At 52.1% G+C, this 13,534-nt stretch overlaps 3 protein-coding genes across 3 annotated transcripts; 1 reads left to right on the top strand and 2 right to left on the bottom strand.

Moving 5' to 3' along the window:
- Window positions 1-1,909: 1,909 nt before the first annotated feature.
- On the bottom strand, window positions 1,910-4,009 carry BDP55DRAFT_731678 (capsular associated protein; the record flags this gene model as incomplete). Its single annotated transcript, XM_060579838.1, has 2 exons — window positions 1,910-3,012; window positions 3,100-4,009. 2 exons carry the CDS (start codon window positions 4,007-4,009, stop codon window positions 1,910-1,912), a joined length of 2,013 nt encoding a protein of 670 aa, XP_060426232.1.
- A 3,784-nt stretch (window positions 4,010-7,793) lies between these two features.
- Window positions 7,794-10,160, bottom strand: BDP55DRAFT_274460 (uncharacterized protein). Its single transcript, XM_060566444.1, has 2 exons — window positions 9,728-10,160; window positions 7,794-9,662 (listed from the first exon to the last, which is right to left on the bottom strand). Exons 1-2 carry the CDS (start codon window positions 10,017-10,019, stop codon window positions 8,059-8,061), a joined length of 1,896 nt encoding a protein of 631 aa, XP_060426231.1. The 5' UTR covers window positions 10,020-10,160; the 3' UTR covers window positions 7,794-8,058.
- A 1,939-nt stretch (window positions 10,161-12,099) lies between these two features.
- On the top strand, window positions 12,100-13,425 carry BDP55DRAFT_559035 (uncharacterized protein; the record flags this gene model as incomplete). The annotated part of the gene is made up of 4 exons (XM_060569862.1): window positions 12,100-12,315; window positions 12,374-12,728; window positions 12,793-12,978; window positions 13,031-13,425. The coding sequence occupies 4 exons, from the start codon at window positions 12,100-12,102 to the stop codon at window positions 13,423-13,425; spliced, it is 1,152 nt and encodes a 383-aa protein (XP_060426230.1).
- Window positions 13,426-13,534: the final 109 nt, after the last annotated feature.

Below are 13,534 nucleotides of genomic sequence, written 5' to 3'. Positions count from 1 at the left end.
TTACCTTTGGTAAGGTTAGTTTAGCTATCTTTACTACTGATGAGAGAGAGCCAGGTGTCTATTTTCCGAGGTTCGCACCTTCCTCGCCGCACGTGGTTTACTCCCGTCCGTCGCCTTATCCATCTGTCTTATCTCTTATCAGACACAAAGTGTGCGTAAGGAATCTCTGATACACCCCGAGTACACTCAATTACGTACAATGTGTGCGGCCCCCGAGGTTCCAATTGTGCTACTGCGGTTTTGAGGCCCTCCACCCACGAGTCACCCACCGGGCCACCACAGCCCATTCCATCACGGACCCGCACCGCTGCTGCATCTCATCTCACACCTGGAAACCCCAGCGATTCGTGTCCGGGCCGGCATCCCTCGACTTGCTGCCTCCCATCCTGATTCTCACCCGTCGGCCTCACCTCAGATTCCTCGTCCCCCCATCTGACTACATTAGCATCTACCTGACTACCGTCCCTTGTCACATTTCTGTTATCAATCGGGTCCCAGGGTGTGGTCACCGCTGGGCCGCATGACGTCCTTCCAACATCCACTGCACGGGGCTAGCCCGCCCGCCGGCCTGTTCAATGAACCCCCGTCTACCATTTCCAAGATACAGATCCGACAAAAGGTGAGGTGCCCGGGGTTCTGGACTCTGGAGGCTTGGAAAAGGGTTTCACCCCAAGGTAAGCACGCTGACACCCTCACCCGCCATCTCCATGTCCCAAACTCGCGCTTGAGTAGCACAAACTCGTGGATGTTGAGGGGGGAGCTTCTACAACCGCTGAGATCTCTCATGGTAGACTAAATTGCTTTATGCCCCATGTTCCTTCGTAAAGGATTATCCAAGTTCTCCTTGACGGAGGAGCAGAAAGCTTAAAACAATTGATTTTACTACGAGAGACCTTGGTGCTTACAAAAGCTTCTTTAATACTCAGTTGTTATTTAAGTAGCTGTTTTTTTGGAATGTTCTCGATTTCAATAAACACTTGCAATGTTTCAAAATCATTATCACAAAATTCAGAATACTTCACATGATCTTCTGCATTCATTTGAAGATAAAGGTCCGGAAGCACAGCAGCCGAACAAAAGCTCGTCTGATTACCTCCGTTGTCTCTTATTTCGATGTTACCCCTCACCCGAGGAAAGCAAGGACGCTCCCTGGCTTTACGTAAAAGAGGCGCATTTTCTCGTCTCGAAATTGCCTTACCATCGCGTAATCGTCCGTCCTAAACCATCACTCGGGGGGCGGGCTCGACTTGATTATGACTCGTAGTTCGTCTCCAATCCTCCGCCCATGTGTCTGGTGAAAGTGATCAAATGACTTTACTCTGCTGTACACGGGCCCGTCTGGTCAGCTTGCCGACGACGACTGGCAGAAGCAAAAGACTAAGAATCAAGATATCATTACTCAATACCTACCTCGCTCGGCTCGCCTACCAAAGGCTATAGGCGGCAGACGTCGTCTTCGGTCTGCGGGATTGCCTTCCGATGACCGAGCCCCTTCCTCTTTTATGCCATGTAGTAGTATGTGGTTGGGACCTATGTCGAGCAAGTTTAGAACATCCAACACCACCCTCACAGTCATATGCGCGTGGCACTCTTGATGCGCCACTGAACATGGTAGTAATAGGCACTGGTCGTCATACAGGCACCTATGGCCTATGTGTGTAACTAGAATGATGCCGATCTCGTGCTTCCTCATTCTCCCGTTCGAGGGAGTCCCAGGAGGTTCCGTAGACAAAAGTCTCAAAACAGCAGAAAAGGCTGACAAGTAGGGGGGCCCTTGCGATTTACACCAAAAACTCCCCGAGACGAAAGGAAAAGAAATCGAGAAATGATAACGCCATGCCTTTTTGAGTTCCCATATCCCGCGGTGTGGTATCCATGCAACGAACAACAACCCTCTTGCCTCACGCTCTTAAGTAGATGTCTGCTCCGCCAGCAGGTCATGCACCCAGCCCATCCTCTCTCTTCTCTCGTCCGTGACGCGCGCGTACTCAAGAAGCAAGCGCAGAGTATAAATCTGCATGTCTTCTTTGCGCAGCGCCTTCTCGGCCCACGCCTTACCGGCCATGGCAATCTTCTCCGCCTCGGCGTCATGGCCCGGCCTCTCGTCACCGTACCCCAAAAAGTATTCCATGATGCCGTAATATTCGTTGTACCTCGTGTCCATCGGCACAAAATGCTTCCATGCCACTAGACGGCTGTCGTGCCATTCCCGCCAAAGCGTCGACTTGATGGGGAGACTCGTGCTGCCCAAAAATGCGAGGTACCGGCCCGAAAAGCTATTGCCGTCAACGTCGGGGAGGTACTTGTTGTCGTACATCTCCCAGAGCATGACGCCCTCGGTGATGTTGAAGTGGGGGCTCGTGTAGTTGCACGTTCCGGCCTTGCCCTCAGGCTCGCACATGAGATCCGTGAACCCAACATTGGCCCACGACTTGATCCAGTCGCCCAGCCCACCCACCGCCTGCGCTGCGAGGTTGTACATTTTATCGGGTAGGGAAAAGTTGATGGGGTCCATCGTGCCGTCTTCGGCGCCCGTAACCTTGGTCGCGTTGTTCATGGCCACGAACCGGTGGCGCTGGAACCCTTGCCAGTTATCCACGCGGTTGCGCCCACCCGTTGCGACGCCGCGCCAGAGCGCCGAGTCCTTCTTCTTGCTCCAGGGGCCCCCGTGGTACCCACCGCCGCTGAACCGTTCTTCCTCCGTCCAGTACATGGCCGCAGGAAGGAGAATCTCGTTGTTGACAGCTAGTTTGGAACCACCAAACATTGGGAACAGCACAGGCGTGGCAGCCGTACTGAGGGGCTCGATAAATATGCCATTGAGGCCTTGCAGGTCGGGCTGGTGACAGATATGGGTTGAGAGGGTGTAGTTGGAGACAAAGCCGTCGCGCATATGCGGTTTGGCATACTTTGTCGAAACGGCGGGGGCATGGTCAAACGTTCTTTGCGTCTTTGCCAGTCGAGCAGGGCTATCGGGAGGGCACCCTCGGCGGGCAATGAGCCAGTATTGTTCTAAAGACGGGCGTCAGTATTAGGGTGTAGTTCGTCCCATGGAAAGTAACGGGTGGTGGGGTAAACCAGGAGTTGGCGGGCACATACTCGTGACTTTATCCCAGTGCTTGCTCTTGACCTTAACATTGCGGTCGAGCTCCTTTTTGTTGCTAGGCAGGGCCTGGAATGTGTTCATGACCTTTTTCGGCTCGGGCATCCCTTCCGTCAGGGCGGCGTCTCTCAAATGCTGCTCCATATCCTCAAACGGCACCACCATGCGCGGTTCGTCCATCGGATTCAAAGCAATGTCCATGTCGGGTAGCAGGTGCTCGATCGTCTTGAGCATGTTTGTCCAGTGGATAGTCCAGAACCAGTCGCTAATACGGGTGGCTCGTCCCTTGCGCACCTTGATAACCATCTCCCATTCGGCCGCCTCTTTTCGGATGCGCGATGGCTCGAGGCCCCAGAATGGCTGAAGGTCGTGGTAGATTTGGTCGAAGAAGTCTTCCACAATGACAGCCTTGCGGTCCTGGGCAAATTGAAACCACGCGTCAAAGCCCGGCGGAGGGTGGCGACCACGTCGCTCGCGATAGGCCTTGGCCGCGGCGGGCAGCGTCTTGGATTCCTTCTCCAGCAATTTGGTAAATGTTTCGTCGGCCTCTTTGATCAAAGCATCTATGGGGTGTCCTTTTGACGGGTCGATGACGCCTTCGGACTTGGTATCTCCTGCTGATGGAGGTTTAGCTGCCGATGACGCTTGTTTGTCTTTCGGAGGTATCGGCGTCGCCTCGGGTTGAACGGGCGGCTTTTCGGCACCCTCAGCCTTTGCTGGAGGCACCGCGTCTGGTGTTTGCGGGTGTTGCTGTGGCTTCTCTGGTTGAAGCTGTGTCAGAGGTTCTCTTGGGTATCGGGGGTCGAAGTAGTAGAAGAGAGCCACAAAAAAGATGACGGCGGCGGCATAACGGAGGAAGCTTGAAGGCCGCCGGGGTGGAAATGATGGTGGGATGAGCTTCACCATGGTGTAGGGTGGTTGCGGGATCGCGGGAAAGATTCGAGAGGTTGGATATCGTCGCAAGTCGGTCCGCAGAGGATGATGGACTCGAGTGGAAGGAAGGTTCGGTTATCGGATGAAGGAGGCCTGGCGGCTGGCTCAGCCAGGCCAGTCCAACTGGCGAGCGGTAGTGCAAGACTGAGATCGAGAAGACGTCGACGCGCGAAGAGCAGAAACTTGGTTGTCGGTCGGTCGGGTCCTGTTGTCGAAAATCGCAAGACACGATTCAAGATGGGTGTCGGGGATTCCAAGGGCCCAACGGTGCGAAGCTCTACTCCGTACGCACAATTCGAACACGGGAGATTAAAAAGAAGAAAAAACAGACCGAGTCAAACGGAATTGAATGGAGGAAGAAGAAAGGTAAGGAATGACAGAAGAAGAAGGAGCTTGGCTGCTGAAGGGGGAAGACGGGCGGCGGATCAGAACAGTGCCATTGAAGGAGGACTGAAGGTCGAAAAGGTCGAGATTGGACGTCGGAACAGGGGAAGGCGGCTTCGCGCAATGGACTGGTTCGCGGGGACGTCAGTGCCAACGGACGATGAATGGCAGTCGGTGGTGTAGGCAGACTGGACCACCTCAAGATACTGGGGCAGTGGGTGTTTGTTCGGATAGGGATGTGGGATGCGGGATGTAGTGCGCAGAGTACGGCAGCTGGGAATGAGCAGTGACAGCAAAGTGAGATGGGCGAACGTGGAGATGCTGATCTGAGGTTAGGTATGGGGCAAGGTAGCAGCTACCTATGATGTCTGAGGTAGGTGGATGGATAGACGGTATTACGGAGTGACCGTACTGCATATGTGGACTGCGGGATTGGAGGTGTGGATATCCTTGAGGTTGGATGGGAGGGGACAGGATGAGACGGACGGGATACGGCAGGACGGGAACGATGAGGGATCCAGGTTAATCAGAGGAAGCTGGATTGCTGGAGAAGTTGATGGTTGTTGGAAGAGAAGTGGAAGATTCCGATGGAGGCGGTAGGATGAGAATGGGCGGTATGTGCGTGAAGTGGTGCTGCATATGCTTGATGCAGGTCCGAATGTAGATGATGATGACGATGATGGTGGTGGTGATGCCGCTGTGGATTGTACTGTGTACAGTGTACGGAGTACTGCGTAGATGATGCTGATGAGCGCTTGGGCTGCGGGATTGTGGACCGTGGGCTGCTGCGGGTGGGGGAGCTTGGAAGAGGGTGACGCCCAGGCAAGTTTCAAGTGAGCATGGGGATCCCAAGGTTGGACAGATATTAATGCTCTGGGCCGGAGTGAAGGTGATAATGAATAGATGGGTGATTTGCTTCTATTCTCTTTTCCTTTCTTTTCTTGAATGGTCTTGCGTTCACTACTGTGTCTCACTGCAGTCCAGAGCCATGGTCTCTACCTATGGTATTGGTGGAGGGTAGTTCCGTGGTAGTGGATTGAGTCACCTTCGGTTCGCCGGCAGTTGACTTTTGTTCTTCAGGTTTCTTTGCTTTCTCCTATTGAATACCTAGTAATAGTTTCAGAGGTTAGATACCTCAACTTGTAGCAGAAGATCCAAGTTGCCTCAACGACTGGCGTTAGTAGTCGAGAGGAAATAAACTACTACTTGACGGGATTTCGGAGCACCTTAGCCTCACCTTAGCCTTGGTGGAAGTGTGAAAAAAAACGGCGAAAAGGGGGCGCCATTCAGGTACGGTACCTTACTATTTGTCGCGACAACCTTTGATAATTGGCGCACATTAACTAAGAGTCATTTCCACCATCACGAACAGGTAGCGACATGTTGTAATCTACTTTAATATGACGAAGTGTTCATGTTCTCTATGATGCCATTGGGACGCTGTCTCTTGCCGACCACGAGTACCTGATGCATAGTTTGAAGACAGCAATCATCAAAAAAGCTCTCTTAGTCTTACTCCATGATACCTACACAAAGACTAATATGTGCCAAACCAGATTTCCAGAGACTGTCCGGGCGGTCCTTAGACGCAACTTGCTGAGGCACACCAAAAAACCGTTGCTGTGCATTCCAGAGAAAACTTGAAACATCTGGACAAAGGACAGTCACTACTTCGCCAGGGTCCAGGGGTAAAGGGGGCGGGGGGGTTGCGGGAAGGACATTCGCGCTATTTGTGTGTGCTGCGTAGTGACCACCGGTAGATAGATTGCCTCATGGAGCGTTGGCTGTGGTTTCTCGCCGTCACCCTCCAAGTCGACACTAATCACAGCATGTCTCATCTCAATCGAGAACAAGTGTCCTGCATCTGTACCCACAAGACCTCCCTCCCCAGCTTCCGCGCGAGCGCCACCTCTCTTATTTCAAGGGGCAACGTGCTGCCCGGCGCTCGGTATTGGTGCTAAGCTCCTGAGCTAGCGATTCTTCTAGCGCTTAGACTGACAGGCAGGGTGGCCGACGATCCAGCAACTGCACGGTAGGTAGTGTGGTGCCGTCCGACTTAACCCCTGAGATCGGCCCTCACATTTGTCTCTTCTTCTACCGAGTACGGATACACATTGTCCCAACGAATCTACCTTCCATGCGGATGTTTAGGAGTCTAGACTATGGAGTCTGGACAAACATCGACGACACGTATCTGGAGTCTGCTCATATATCCCCGATGAGTATCCGTACGGAGTAGTATCTGTCCACTATCTAGATTGTACACCACCTCACGTCGTCGCACAAACGGGCCTTGGCTGTGGCTATGGCTGGTGGACGGATGGGAATAAGAGATGAGAGATGAGAAATGGGAAACGGGGAACCGGTGGCCATCTTGTTCCACTGCCACCCCAACTGAGATGTAACAAAGAGACGATACTCCACATTTCATCCACAGTCTTGTTTCTTCATGAGTTCATCACCTTGAACTTCTCTACGTGAAGTCTCTTTGTCATCTCATCGTTGTACTAGAAACAGACATGCAGCTATTCTCCATCCTCTCGAAACCGCACGTGGGATCAGTCTTGGTGCAACGTTTTGAAAGTGACGAATCTCGCATTGTATTTGCTACCACTGCGTCCATTCCATGTTGATCATCTATCCGCGAATCATGGACCCAAAGTGAACCAAGCTCACACACAGAGTAGAGTGACATGCACAGCGGACGCGTATACGTAGTAAATTCGTAATAAGACACAACCAGGAGACTGAGAGAGCATAGCCTCCTGATTTTCTAAAGAACCTGCTCGTCCCACATTGCAATCACACTCTGGCGTAGACTGGCACATGATTCCCCATTTAATTGCGCAAGCCTTCATCAAACCATTTTCTCGCCATTTCCCAGGCCCAGACAACGCTCTTAGAAGGCTCGGAGTCATGCTTCGACTCTTTCAAGTTCGAACAAACTCATTCTCCTTCAGTGCCGTCCAGTGTCGTCATGGTCCATGTATCTGGACCTCAACCCCTGTTCAACCCGCGATGCGCCATGCATCCCTTGCACTTCTTCCCGAACGCTGTTCTGGCTGGTTCCCGACCCAGGGACCCCTGACATTGACGCTGCACCGTTAAATGCTTCGACCGCCTCCAGATGCATCAAGGCAGATAGGCAACATGCTTCACAAATACTGTTTCCAAGCAATGATTGCGGACGAATATCGTCTTGACCTTGGTCATGCCATGGAGCGAATCTAGCTCGACACTCCAGGCCAACTACGACGATGTAAACACATTCATGGACCAGGAGCTAGGCGTTGATCAAAAGCCATGTGAAAGCCGACGATTCCGTCCATCCTCGTCCTCACCCCGATTCCTGTTGGCGAGGATTGGAAAAGAACGTGGGCGGCCAAGTTCTCTCCAGCTACCGTCAATGTGTGATTGGGACATGACCTATCAGGCTATCACCCCCGCGTCTCTATTCTATGAATTTATATAAATTACGGTGGTACATTGACATACCAGTTAATACTGCCTCTAAGATTTACATGGTACAGATACAGGGGAATCTACTAGTTATACATGCGTAGTCAATCATGAGTGCTGCCCGCGGCGCCCGCAGGTTCCATAGCAGCACGAACTGCCTGCTTTCTCTCCTAGAGCCTCTACGCCAATGCCGCATCCGTCGACATGCTGCTGCCGCCGGCGTTGTGATCATCTTCGGAGGGCTCAATGTCGTCCGCCAATCGCCCAATCATCTCCTCGTACGTTGGCCGAAATGGCCACGCCATAAAGGCCTCCATCAGCTCCATCCACTGCTTCTCATTCAGGACTCTAGAACAGAGCTCCGCGGTCCCCGTCGCATTGAGTCCTCCCTGCGCCGGGTCCCGCAGGCTGGGGCAGTGCGGTAAGATACCCTCCGCCGCTCCGGGCCAGATGCGCTCCAGAGACTTGCTGACGGGCTCCAGGCCCTGCGCCAGCATGGACGCTCGGAACAGTTCAAACATGTCGCCCGCGTGCGAGGTGCCCGGCCCAGACTGCCGTAGGAGCGGATACATCGCCTTGGGCTGAATGTCCAACAGACAACACTCGACGTTGGGGAAGAACTCGGCCGGGCTGACGGCGAGCGGCTCGTAGGGTCTCCGGTCCCAGAGCATCACCGGCGGGTCTTGCCGAAAGATGTGCAAATTATCACGGAGGACGCGGAAGTCGATGAGAAAGTTCTTGCCGAGCGCCGAGACCTTGGCCTCCCACGCTCGTTCGCGCTCGCCCAGTTCCGCGTCCGGGGCGGCCTTGTTCGCACGCAGACGGCTGAGCTCGTACATTTCCGCCAGGAGGTTCTTGTTCTTCTCGGCGTCTTCTTCGTGGGTTTTGACTGTGTGCCGTAGGAATTTGAGGCGTTTGAAAGGTTTTGATGTACTCGACGTGTCTAGGATGCCGGCCGCCAGCTCGTCTTCAAGTTCCTTCAGCTCCGCCATGTAGGGCCGGCTGAGATACGGCGTTTGCACGCCTGCGTGGCGCCCAGTGCTGATGGCCCCTTGTTCAGCCTGCGTTGTAGAATCCAGCTTTCGTCCCTCTGGCATCTCCAAGCCATTTTTTCTCATCCTTTCCAGTGTGTCCATCGTGCTGTCGATATCGATCCACCGATCGCGAACGTGCCAAACGTCTCTCTTGGAGTCCGAGTTCGAATGCGCCTCCTTGCCGGCCACGACGCCGAGCCACTCGCACGCAAACTCGGCCTCAATCGACGACTTGCGCCGCCCTTGGAGATTCCTTGCTAGGAACGAGCGCTGATCGTCGTTGTTGGCCCACACCAGCATGCGTACAAGGCCATATTTTTGGAATAGTGTGCCGGTCCGGATACTGCTGATGAGCTGGAAGAGCACGAGTGAGGCGACGGAATCGAAGTTGCGATAGCGTTTCTTGGGGAAGAAAGCGAGGTTTGCCGTCACGAGGAGGGTGTCGTTGCGCGTGGGCTCGATGTCGGGGCCCCTCGGCTGAGGGACCTGGTTCTGGATGTGGCCGAGCACCTCGTTCAGCTCGTCCCAAAGGATTCCGGACTGGGGTATTAGTTTTGTATTTGGATTTTCGAGTAGAGGCTGGAGGAAGGGTCGGTAAAGCTCGTCGTCGGGTTCCATGAGGATATGGGTGCGTGGTTGGAGGACCTCGTGGAGCTTACGACTCCAGACGCCGGCGCCCGGGTTGATGTCGACCAAGTCGCAGCCGACGTGTCTTTCGAGTGTAGGACCTATGTATTTCAGGATATCGTCTGGTAGCAGGCCCGATTAGCATCTTTGTCTGTAATGCGACTGGCGACGGGCATCATGAACGCACCGCATAGCTTCTCGTCCACGACATTGACACGCGACTTGTCGCCCTTGACCTTTTTCTTCGACTTGGGCTTATTTGCAGCAGCACTGCCATATTCCGGCTTCTTGGATCGTGGGGTCATCGCCCAAGCCCCCGTTTCGGCCAACCTTGACGCTGTCGGGGTTGTCTCCTTCAGAAGGGATTGGGCGAAAGCGGGCTTCGTGGCTTTGGTTGACGCCGCGCGTCTACCGGGTATCTGCGCTAGACATTGTGAGGGAGAGTACCGTACCCACGTTCGACGTAAGTAAAGCAGCATTTGGGTATAATATCGGAAAATCGATGTGCGAGGCGTGCATCCGATGGCTTCATTGCTTTGAGAAACCCAAGCGTGTCTCAATTCAGACGGCAAATATTCTGCCGATGATTACCGCCAGTTTCGGGCCCGCCATGCCCGCCTTCTTATCGATAAGCATTGAGTTCCGTGGTGGGGCCGAGAATCCAAGTTCTTGGATACCGTTCGGACGAAACCTTGAAGATCTGAACACATCCTTGTTGCGCGCGGGCAGGGTAGGGTAAACCATTTCGTAAATTCCGGACCACTTGGGATCACTGATGAATACCTTACTGTGTAGATGCGCCCGCCTAGCCTTGCGCTGTGCTCACAACATTGGCGAAACTTCTCGTCCAAGGTAGGCTAGTCAGATCTACAAGTAGTATGCACAGTTTCGCCGCCAGATTTGCCCTTCCGACAACCGCTTTCTATGATTGTAAGATACCATGCACACGCTACTCTCCTCCTAGACTATCGTTTTGGACCTCGACCCATATCCATATCAGACCATTCTCACTTTTAATACAAACGCCAGAAAAGGATGCACTTAAAGCACAAAAGGATAAATGAGTTATGGTTATATCGTGTTTAAAAGAAGCTAGACTTAATCTACTAGCGAACAGAAATGAAGACTTGAGCGTGGGCTGTATACAATACCATGCCATTCCTAAGACATTGCATCGACCTAATCATGATTGACAAGTTGACAACCAGCGAGGCCCGCTCTATGATAATTCGTCCGCAATCTAGCATATAGTCAAGTCTGCCATGATGGAGCAGGAACAATGAGACGGTTCCCCAGCAACTGGACTTCCTGTTCGTCGGTATTTCTTTACTTTCTAAGGTCCCTTGTGCGTGGTGTGCTTACCTTCAGTCGTGGTTTGCAAGGGTCAATGAGCAGAGTGATTGGTCAATTCTCGAGAACTTCCTTTTCCGAATACTGTAAAAACTTCCAAAGAGACAGCGAATGGCATGTGAGAGCTCAAGGGACAGGAAAGACTAGCGTAAGACTACTATGCAGCTAGCATGATGCAAGGCATCAGATTCTAGACCAACGTGCCGGGACGGAACTTCCGAGGACTATTCTCATGGGGTGCAAGTTCGAGATCTTATCTAGCGTAAGGAAGCTGTCTGTCCACATAATCCGATGTAACTCATGTGTGTCACCGCGCCTTGAACCACAGGGGTGAACTCGAATCGCCTGAGTGCATTGTCAAAGACGTGCGAAGGATTCGATGGTGCGACATCCAACCCTCCAAGAGACATCTACCACGCTGAGTGAATAGGCAACAGTGACAGATGATCCGACAAGACTTATACTGTTTCGTGGTATTCCCGAATAACAGCACTAATCAGTAATCTGACAGCTCAGGAACTAATGACAACCTCTCGGCTAGACTGCATGATGAAAAACTTTTTGTCGACTCAGTCAACAACTCAACCTGCCCAAGCACATTTCTGATTTATGACTAGCAAGCCCAGTATAGTCTCGCTTTCATGCAAACGCTGTCATTATCGTATAGTTTCCTCGAGACCTTGTTCCACTTCGAAATCCGAGACGACATGGCTTCAAACACTCGTTGTCAAGCTTGTGATGCAGGCAGCTTCCCTAGCATCGACTAGTCTCCGTCGGGAGGCTTGGTCACTCAGATAGTTGTGGTGACCAATGATAATTCGCATTGTGCGGGGCAACCGAGGATTACTATCCCACAGCTTTGGATCGTATTTCTTTTTTTGGTGTGAATTGCATCCTTGCGTTGATTCACCCAGGCCTGGCCCCCCTACACGAACGTGATCCAAGAGGTCCTTCGGTTGCCACAGAACACGTTGTCGGATTGCATTTTTTATATGGTTTATTTTTGAGCTTTGGTCCCGACGTGTGATATAGTGGAAGCGATGTTCTTTCTTTTTCTTTTTCCCGAAAAGACTTGACATCTTCATCGGGAGCGGAACAGCTTTTTAACTTTTAATCAGAGATGAGCCCCAGCCATGGAAATCATTGGCGTGAGAAGTTTCCACTCTGCCATTTTTATTTCCTCCAGCATCATCATACTTTTTCCGTACAATGAGCTCGACAATTATAGCAAGTCTTTCCAGGAGGAACATCTCTGCTACAGCTCCATTCGTGATTGACGTTTCCAAAGACCCGGCGCCTAGGGTCATCGCTTCGATATGGGCCATGATTTCGATATCGTCTGTTTTTCTGTTTTGTCGTGTTTATTGCAAAAAGATCAGATCCCGTGGCTTGTGGATCGATGACTACTTTTTGGTGGCGTCTTGGGTAAGAGGCCTGTTGAACCATTGGAAGAGCCTTCATTGCTGACGATCGATCTCTTGAGACATTCCTGCTAGTCTCGACGTCTCTCACCACAGAGCTCATGAGACTCGGGTTTGGAAAGTCGCTAGATTTCTCAGCGCATATTTTTACTCTGTCGTCTGTCAACGTCGTCATGAACAAGGTCGCCTTGGCCCTCAGCAAAACGTCTTTTGCGGTCACAATGTTACGCATTGCGTCTGGGAAATTGAAATTTTTTATTTGGTTCCTGATCTTATCCATGAACGCAGTCTTGGCAACTAGTGCTGTCGTCGCTTGGAAGGCGGCCTGCGACAGACCGTCGGACTCTTATGAAGCTGTCCTACCAGGATCCTGCTGGCGAGTTGAGGATTCGGTCGTTATGCACATGGTATCAAATGGTAAGCAACATATGAACTCAACCGAATGTTTCCAGACAGACAGCCAGTTGACATGTTATTTCAGCATACTCGGCACTAGTCGATTTCATATTGTCTCTGCTCCCATGGCCGATGATATGGAGACTAGCCTTGAAGCGCCATGAGAAGATTGGTGTAGCCGTAGCTATGAGCCTCGGCGTCATTGCAGGTTTGGTCGGGGTGATTAAGGTTGTCAAAATAGTGACCATCGCCGAAGGCGCAGATATACCATGTGAGCATAAAGATTTCACCCTTGTATTCGGATCTCTCTGATCATTTCATAGATCGCCTGTCTCTGCTCTTCATTTGGGGACAAGCTGAGATCAACGTTACAATCGTTGCGTCATCTATCCCGGTTCTTCGAGTACTGTTCTCTGAAATGTACGCAACGACGAGGACGGATGGAAGAAATGGATACTTGAAGTCGGATGGACAGAGTGCCTTTCCAACGGAAATTGGCATGAGCACTCTAGAGGAGGGAAGGAAGATAGAACAAGAGACGAACCGGAATGTTTTGCTTGCCATGGGGCCATCGCCGACTACCGACTCCGCCATGAGAGCTCGCGAGACTGAAATTGGATACAACGCAATGGACGAGATTACGCAGGGAACACAGAGGCATACATTGAGGAGCTCTGAAAGCTACGAGGGAATTGAGCTGGCGAGAGCCCTGAGGTGACAAGGAAAAGTTTGGTGGTCGAGATATCCAAGAGCCATTGAGCAATAGACTCGAACAGCACATGTAATTATATCCATTTCGCCTTCCTTTGTCGAAACTTAACCTAATC

This window comes from Colletotrichum godetiae, assembly GCF_030913485.1.
Source record: "Colletotrichum godetiae strain CBS 193.32 chromosome Unknown BDP55scaffold_40, whole genome shotgun sequence".
NCBI classification, from domain to species: Eukaryota; Fungi; Ascomycota; class Sordariomycetes; order Glomerellales; family Glomerellaceae; genus Colletotrichum; species Colletotrichum godetiae.
Note: the sequence above shows the minus strand (reverse complement) of the source record. Positions and strands in the feature narration are given on the sequence as shown.